Source organism: Prosopis cineraria, unplaced genomic scaffold (genome assembly GCF_029017545.1).
Source record: "Prosopis cineraria cultivar Desert tree isolate PC_DT_omini unplaced genomic scaffold, ASM2901754v1 PC1, whole genome shotgun sequence".
Taxonomy (NCBI): domain Eukaryota; kingdom Viridiplantae; phylum Streptophyta; class Magnoliopsida; order Fabales; family Fabaceae; genus Prosopis; species Prosopis cineraria.
In genome coordinates this window covers 24,327,932-24,337,438 of record NW_026555332.1, presented here as the reverse complement: position 1 = coordinate 24,337,438, position 9,507 = coordinate 24,327,932, and the positions used below count along the sequence as shown (strand labels likewise).

General features: G+C 37.3%; 1 protein-coding gene across 1 annotated transcript; it reads left to right on the top strand.

Moving 5' to 3' along the window:
• The first annotated feature begins 4,671 nt into the window (after positions 1-4,671).
• Positions 4,672-5,187, top strand: LOC129322628 (uncharacterized). Its single transcript, XM_054968953.1, has one exon. It carries the CDS (start codon positions 4,672-4,674, stop codon positions 5,185-5,187), a length of 516 nt encoding a protein of 171 aa, XP_054824928.1.
• Positions 5,188-9,507: the final 4,320 nt, after the last annotated feature.

Genomic DNA, 9,507 nt, shown 5'->3' with positions numbered 1-9,507 from the left:
CATTTTTGGCACCATTCTAGCTTGTTGAAGCTTTGGAAAGTTGGTATAGAAAGGAGTAAACCTTTAACCTCTCAAAAGTTTAAGGTAACTGGGAGAAACTTAATCTTTATAGTTGAATGTTAATTGTGTTTATGAAATGTGAATTATGTGTTAAATTAATGATGAATATTGGCAAAGTGTTTGATTTGGGAAATGGTTTTTTTTGGAAAGAAAACCTTGATTTTGCCACCCTTGGTGTTTTATGAAATTGATTGTGATTTATTACTATAGGTGGAGAATTGTGATGAATTATGTGTTGAATTATGGAGTATTTGAGTTATGTGAGTTCATGTGTTATGAATTGATTGTTAAAATGCATATTATGTGAAACATGTGCATAGCATGATCATTGGCGAGAGTTCACCTAGGGAAAGGAGTAAATTGATTGAAATCCACGTGGTATTAGATGTAACCATTGGAATTAGGAACTAGCCTTGGCACCGACCGTTAGAATTGAGAAGTAGCTCATGTCCCATGGTTGATTAGGGACTATCCCATTTGTTCTATGAGGGACTCAAACCTAACTAGTTTCCACCAGTTTATAAGGAGGCTAGATTAAGGGTACGACACCTCATAGTTGTTAGGATTGGGGGAAATTAAATTACATAAGTGAGTGAGTTCACCCTGGCCAGGTAGCTCCTCACAGGTAGAAGGCTGGGTTAGTCCGTGAAGGATGTAGCCATGTGATAGCTATTGGTTTCTTGTCTGAGGTAACAAGAGGATATAAGGTTGGCATATGATCATATATATAAGTTCAGCCACATGGTTGTTAGTTTTGTGGTCCGGCATGTGTTGAGGGAGCATGGTTGTTATTTTTGCGACCCTATGTTATGTTTTGCAAAATAATATAATAAAGTGCTTTGTGGCAAGCCTGGTTACATGGTTGCTAGTTTTGTGAGCCGTGGCCGAGTGTTATGTGATATATGTGCTTATTTGCCTAATTGCATCTATTTACGATTAATATGCAACTGTATGGGTTAAGTGAAACTTAGTTACTTAGTGGTTGTACTTAGCCCTCAATTCTCAATATTTTTAGGACTTAGCTCACCGGATTTGAGTTAGGGAAAATATATAAAGACTTAGGATTTGTGGAGTAATCCTCTATATGCCTCTCTTTTGTTAATTTCATGTGTATTTGTTAATGTAATTGCCAACTGGGATTAATTGACATGATTAATGCACTACTTGCATGATTTGGTATATAACTAGTATATTTTGTGCCCTAGGTTAGTAAGTTTTAGTTGTGAACTCATGGATGGGGCTAAAATACTTGTGCAAGTTGAAACATATGTATTCTGAGAAATTTTAAATGAAATTGTTGATTTTGTGTAACATTTCCTCCCCCTTTATGTTTTGTGAAAATCAGGGTTGGGTGGTGATTTTATGATATAAGTGTTTTTGATTGTGTTTAGTGCATTGCACGAGTCCGTGAGAGTCCATTTAGTGTGGTTGGATGGTTGGTGTAAGTTATTGGCACATGTGGTTGAATTAGGACACCCCATTTATGAGATTTTGTGTAAAAGTGGTCAAAATAGGTTTTGGTGTCCAACTTTTTATAAAAAAATAACTTTGAGTGTGAAACCGGTGCTATTGGCTAGAGCTAGGAGAAAGCTCCATGTAGACATCAAAACCACCTCAATCAGACGTCAGATGGAGATTTGGGACATGTTAGAAATTCACACCCTGTGCTATTACATGACAGCACTGATCTGTCAAATTACATGCAATGCACTATGGTGCATGGCACAGAGGAGACACGCCATGGTACACATACTGTAAGCCATGGCACACGTGGCACTTTTTGCACAAAATTTATTTTTGAGTTTTAAAACTCATTATTATGGGTCCCAATTGATTTTCAAGCTTCCACTTTGCTTTCAAAACTCTAATTTGGACTTATTAAATCATGTTTGAGATTTGAATTGTCTAGATTGGGATTCCTTTGAAAGAATTTTGAGAAATTCCTTTTTATAAACTTTACAATGTGGTAATCCTTTAAGGGATAAACCCTAGATTACCATGATTTGGAGTCAATCACAATTTAACCTCAAGGAGGTTACAGTTTGGTATTAGTTTCTCTGGTTATTAAAACTGGACTGTGGATTTATGAATCAGGTCTGTCTTTGCTTGAACGGTGCATTTGCATAAAGAAAGTAGGGGTGTTCACGGGATGGGACGGGACCGGGACACCCCCGTCCCGTGTCCCGTCCCGAAAAAAAGATCGGGACTGAATTTTGGTCCCGTGTCCCGTCCCGTCCCGAAAGTTGTCCCGTCCCGTTAAGAGTCGGGACGGGACCGGGACAAGATCGGGACGTCCCGTAGTCCCGATAAATGGAATAATATTGAAAAAAAATCTAGATAATAACGTTTATTAAAATTTTAAATCATATAATTATTAAATTTAAAATCAAAACAATACAAGCACATAGATAACAATAATTTAAAATTAGTTATTGAATTATATTAATCACAACTACATATTATAATAACAAATACAAGTAATCTTTATGCTATAAGATTAGCAATAACAGGCAAGTCAAACACAATATTAAATCATTATTTTTCTACTTTAGTAAAGATGTACTAAGTTAATTACTCTTCTAAAAATAAGCAAGAAATATGTTATAAATAAAAGTTATTAAATAAATAGATATAAGAATAAATTATATTAATATAATTAATATATTATAAAAAAAGATATCGCCATGTTTACTCCATGCCATTAAAATTATCAATATAAAAAAACTTTAGTTTTAAATAAGAATTGCAAATATTAAAATTATAATTGATATAATTAATATAAGTATACATTATATTAATATAATTAATATATTTAAAATAAAAAATAATATATATAATATTCGGGACGGGACGGGACGGGACATCCCGATGGTAATCCCGTGTCCCGTCCCGTCCCGAACCCCTTTCCTGTCCCGTCCCGTAAAGTCCCGTCCCGATTATTTTTGGGCCGGGACAAGACCCGTCCCGATATGATCGGGACGATACCGGGCCAGTCGGGACGGGTCCAGACTGAACACCCCTAAAAGAAAGTTGGCAATTAACATTATACACATGTTCTTTTTCCCTTTGAGCTAGTGTTAACTATTTTCCTTTTATAGGATAATTTCTATCCTTACGAGGGAAGAATGGTGTAAACAAGAAATACTGGCGGTAACATTTCAATGAATGTATCCAGACAAGTGCAGGAAGTCTTGGTACAAGAGGAGAACATCGTCCTTAGTGAGCATGTTGAGATGGGATAAGGCTCGGGTCAAACTAGAGAGCAACCGAGACCTACAACAGGAAATGAGAATATATTGCTAGAATTGAGAAGCATGATAGAAAGAATTAAATAGAGAATAGATGAGCATGATGAGATCTTAAAGAAAAGACCGAAAGAGTCAAGCAAGACTATAGAGAGAGTTGGCGATCGTGGTGAAGTGAGAATCGAAAGGGAAATACTTGACTAACAAGAGGAAGATTATTATGAAGAAAGTGGACCGAGGAGGCCTGAACCAGTGAGGCCTAAAAGAATAGAGCAAGAGAGCTTTATTGATTAGCCTTAAAGAAGTTCATAAGTTTGAATCCTCTATCATTTGAAGGTTCTATAGAGGATAGAGCAGCTGAAAAGTAGATAAATCAGTTGGAGATGATCCTTTTCATTATGACCTGCATGGCTGAATAACGGATATTACTTACTACATTTTTGCTTGAGGATGCTGCCAAGCAGTGGTGGGAGAGTGTGAGACTGGCTGATGGGTCTTAGTTGACATGGAGTGAGTTTAAGAGGAGATTTTTCTCCTACTATTTTCCTGCCTCCTCCAGAGTTGAGAAAGAGGCTGAATTCCACCGACTGCAGTAAGGGAACATGAACAGAGAAGAATTTATAACTAAGTTCAACGAGTTGTCCAAATACTCAACATACTTGAGGAATCATGATGATGAGTACTAAAAGGTCAAGCAGTTACTTGAGAAGATGCAGCTTGATTATAGACAGCAGTTAGCACCCTTCGATATTGTCTTATATAGTGACATGTGTAGTAAGTTGAGAGAAGTGGCCAGATATGGCCATAAGGCTAAGGACAGCCAGAGGGGAGATGGTAGAGGCCATTTCTCTATGTATACAGGTCCTACTGGAGGTGTTGGTAAGAGAGTTAGATATAGCTTTGGACCATCTAGATTGGGCAACAGTAGTAGTAAGAAGAGAAGCTTCCAGAGGGGTTCACATTCTAGAGGTTCTCAGATGAGGAGTAATGCCCCGAGGAGTATGGGTGGGCTGAGTCAAGCTTCGAGATAGGTTCTGCTCCTATAGCAGTTGGACCAATTAAAGCCCCATAATGCAGCAAGTGTGGGAGACATCATACTAGGGAGTGCTAGGCATGTTTCAAGTGCCACAAGGTTAGGCACATCACTTGGTATTGCCCTGAGAATGGTCTTCACACCAATTAGAGGTCTGCTATTCCTGGTCGTGTGTTTGCTATAACGAGAGAAAAGGCTGAAGTTTCCCTAAAGCTTATTCGAGGTATGATTTCTTTAAGCAATCAATAAATTTTTTATTTTTTTGATTCTGGTGCCACTCACTCGTTTGTTTTCGATGAGTATGCAAAAAGACTAAGTTTTCATGTTGTTGAAATGCCTTTCATGATGAATGTGTCTGCACCCACTAGTGCTTCAATGAGAACCAGTCAGGCTTGCTTGAAGGTAGAGTTGAAATTTAGTGAAATAGTTACAAGTATTGACTTGATTTGTTTGCCTATGTCGGGAATTGACGTGATTATTGGCATAGATTGGTTGTCTGCTAATGGAGCGACATTAGACTGTAACAGAAAGGCGGTTTCATTACCAGTATATATGGCAACTACAGTGAATGATGGGACTACATCGCCTGTACCTGTTACTACTCCGGAGACTCCTAAGTTCTTATCAGCAGTACAAGTGAAGGAATCAGTGAAAGAGGGATGCCAAGCCTTTATGGTGTTATGCTTAGTACACAGAGTATATGATGGAGTATTAGACAAGATTGGAGTTGTCAATGAGTTTCTTGAGGTATTTGCAGACGAAGTATCAGGATTTCCACTAGAGAGAGAGATTGAATTCTCAATTGACTTGGTACCTATTACCAAGCCAATCTTTAAGGCTCCGTATTAGATGGCTCCAATGAAATTGAATAAGCTTAAGAAGCAACTAGAGGAGTAGCATGAGCTTAAGAAAGGGTTAGTTAGACCTAATGTTTCACTTTGGGGTTCGCTTATTCTGTTTGTCAGGAAGAAAGATGGTAGCATGAGATTGTGTATAGACTACTGACCACTGAACAAAGTGATAATTAAGAATAAGTATCCTTTACCCCGAATCGATGACTTGTTAGATCAGTTGGCTGGAGTAGTAGTATTCTCTAAGATTGACTTGAGATCGGGCTATCACTAGTTGAGAGTGAAAATTGATGATGTGCTGAAGACTACTTTCAGAATGAGATATGGGCACTATGAGTTTCTTATTATGCCCTTCGGACTACCGAATGCACCCACAATCTTTATGGATTACACGAGCTAAATCTTTAGGCCCTATTGGACAAGTTTGTAGTGGTCTTCATTAATGATATCTTAATATATACGGTTGATGAGGAAGAACATGCTAAGCATCTGTGAATTATGTTGCAAATTCTAAAAGGGAAGAAGCTTTATGTGAAGTTGAGCAAATGTGAGTTTTGGTTGTATGATGTGAAGTTTTTAGGCCATGCAATGTTGCAAAAGGTATTGTAGTTGATCCTTATAAGGTGGATGCGGTACTACAATGGGAAAGACTGACTTCTGTGATAGAGATCCAAAGTTTCTTGAGTTTAGTAGCATATTATAGAAGGTTTATTCAGGGATTTTCCCAAATTACATCTTCTTTTGACCAAATTGACTAAGAAAGATCATCCTTTCATATGGACCGACAAGTGTGAAGAGGCTTTCTAAGAGTTGAAGTAGAGATTGATGAATGCACCTGTGTTAACTATTCTAGATCCAAAATGACCATTTGTGGTGTATGCGGACGCTTCACTTAAGGGTCTTGGATGTGTCCTAATGCAAGATGATAAGGTTGTGGCATATGCTTCGAGATAGTTAAGACCACACGAGGAGAACTATCCTACCCATAATCTTGAACTTGTGATAGTGATGTTCATGCTTAAAATATGGAGACATTACCTTTATGATGCACGGTTTGAGGTATACAATGATCACAAAAGTCTTAACTATCTAGTTGATCAGAAGGAGTTGAATATGAGGCAACGGAGATGGATGAAGTTCTTGAAGGGCTATAATTTTGAATTGAAGTACCATCCTAGTAAGGCTAATGTAGTACTTGACACATTGAGCTAAAAGGCGCTACACGTAGCATTCTTGATGATGAAAGAGCACAAGATGCTAGAGGATTTCTCTAATGAGCACAATAATGTTCCTGACTTCGTGTCATACTACTTAAATGTCACGGTGATTACAAATGAGTTTTGGAAAGAGCTGAGAAAAGCACAATTAGAAGATAAATACTTGTTAGAAATCAGGGAGGACATTGAGGAGAACCGAATGACGGCTTTTAGTTTTAGTGATGATGGTTTTGTGTTGTATCACTACTATATGTGTGTTCTTGATGATAAGGAGATTAGAGAGACTATCCTATCAGAAGCTCATAGGAGTAAGCTAACAATCCACCTTGGTGCCACTAAGATGTACCAAGATATGAAGAAGCGGTGGTGGTGGCACAAAATAAAGTAAGATGTGACTGAGTTCGTTTCTTGGTGTTTGACATGTCAGAAAGTCAAGATAGAACACTACAAGCCACCTGGGTCATTACAACCTTTAGAAATCCTAATGTGAAAATGGGACAATGTGTGTATAGACTTCATAATGGGATTGCCACGTACTTAAGAAAGTCATAATGCTATATGGGTGATTGTAGATAGACTGACTAAGTCAGCTCATTTCCTAGCCATTAGAGCAGATTATATCTTAGAGAGATTTGCTGTGGTTTATGTTTAAAAGATAGTACGATTGCATAGAGTACCAAAAGAGATCATGTCAGATTGCAATCTAAGGTTTACATTGAACTTTTGGAGAGCTTTACACTAGGCTATAGGTACTAAGTTGAAATTTAGTATGACCTATCACCCCCAGACTAATAGTCAAACCAAGAGGATGATCTAAACTCTCGAGGATTTATTGCAAGTGTGTGCTATTGAGTTTAGTGAAAGTTAGGATAAACACTTACCACTTGCGGAGTTTGTCTATAACAATAGGTTCATGCAAGTATTCAAATGGTTCCATATGAAGCTTTATATGGTCAAAAGTGTCGATCACCTATTTATTAGATTGAGTTAAGTAAGAGGAGTATTTTGGGTTTGGATTTGGTAGATTAAACCACAGAGAAGATAGAGGTAATTTTACAAAAGCTATTGACTTCCTAGAGACAGAAGAGTTATGCAGATAAGAGAAGGAGACTACTAGAATTTATGGTTAGAGACCATGTTTTTTTAAAGGTATCTCCTATGACTAGTATTGGGAGTTCTATTCAAGCTAAGAAATTTAATCCCAGATATATTGGTCCATTTGAGATTCTTGATAGAATTAGGCCTTTGGTGTATCGAATTGCATTACCCCCACATTTATCAGGTTACATGATGTGTTTCATGTCTCATAACTTAAAAAGATCAATCCTATCCGTCTCACATTATTAAACTAGAAGAAGTGGAGTTATGGGAGAATTTAGCCTATCAAACTAAGCCGGAAAGGATAGCTAATGTGAAATATAAGCAGCTAAGAAACAAAACTATCTGTTTAGTAAAAGTGATATGGAAGGGAATGACTCCTAGTGATGCCACTTAGGAAATAGAGGAGAAAATGAGGTAACAGTATCCCTATCTTTTCCAGTGAGGTAAGATTTACATGATTCACTGAATTTTGGGGACAAAATTCCGAAAAGAAGGGGAGAGTTGTAACATCCAAAAAATTTTAACCCTAGTTTATTAACTTGATGAGGGTAATTAATGAGTTAAAGAGGTGTGTGGCTAGAGGGGCTTAACTTGACATAATTGTTATGATTTCAACCCTAGAAGTGGGTTTAGATCGATGATGGGCCACCCGGGCAAGGAAAGAGGAAGAAAAGTAAAGCATTGTTCTCTATGCCACACGTCGCAGCGCGTGGTTGGTTCACCATGGTGTACGGAGACAAATTTAAATGCAACGGGTTCCTTTATGCTAGGCGTTATGGTGGAGGGTAGCGTGCGCCATGGCACTGGGCAAAATTTTTAAAAAATCAGATCGTGTCTGTGTGAGAAAACAGAAGAGAAGGAGAAGAAGAAAAATAAGAGAACGCTGAGCTCTACTAGGGCATGCATATTGGCTTACATTGTTGACATTTTGAAGCTCCCAAACACTTATGGTAATTTTATGGTTCCTTCTTCTTCCTTTCTCTTCCTCATTTATGATGATTTATGGCAGGGTTTGAGTTGGTAGATGGATTTTCAGTCCATAAGAGTGAGTGTGGGTCCAATTCCATTAGTTAAAAATATAATGGGAGTTGTTTAATGTATTGGAATACCACATTGATTATTTTGAAAGTGGTTGGTCTATGGGAGCAATTAATATCCAAAAATTATCATAAATATGGTAGTTGGGAGAGGTTAATATGCATTAATGATGATTTGAGGTGTTGTTAATGATAATGTGCATTTATGGAATTTAATGAGCCTATTGGGTATGAATGGATAGTGATTATGAGTTGATAAAAATAGAGTGTGCGGAGTTTATGTTGATGAAGCATCAAGAGTTAGACAATGATTATATTTTTATGGTATAGATGTAGAGAGGTTTATTTTTGGCACCATTCAAGCTTGTTGAAGCTTTAGAAAGTTGGTATAGTGAGACATAAACATTTGACCTCTCAAAGGCTTCAGGTAACGAAGGGAAACTTAATCTTTATAGTTGAATATTAATTGTGTTTATGAAATGTGAATTATGAGTTAAATTAATGATGCATATTGGCAAAGTGTTTGATTTCTGAAATGGTTTTTTTGGAAAGAAAATCTTGATTTTGCCACCCTTGGTGTTTTATGAAATTGATTATGATTTATTACTATGGGTAGAGAATTGTGATTAATTATGTGTTGAATTGTGGAGTGTTTGAGTTATATGAGTTCATGTGTTAGGAATTGATTATTAAAATGCATATTATGTGAAACATGTGCATAGCATGATCATTAGCAAGAGTTCACCTAGGGAGAGGAGTAGATTGATTGAAATCCATGTGGTATTGGTAATGACCGTTCAAATTAGGAATTAGCCTTAGCACGACCGTTGGAATCAGGAGGTAGCTCATGTCCCATAATTGATTCGGAACTATCCCAGTTGTTCTATGAGGGACTCAAACCTAACTAGTCTCTATTGGTTCATGAGAAGGCTTGATTAGGGGTATGACACCCCACGGTTATTA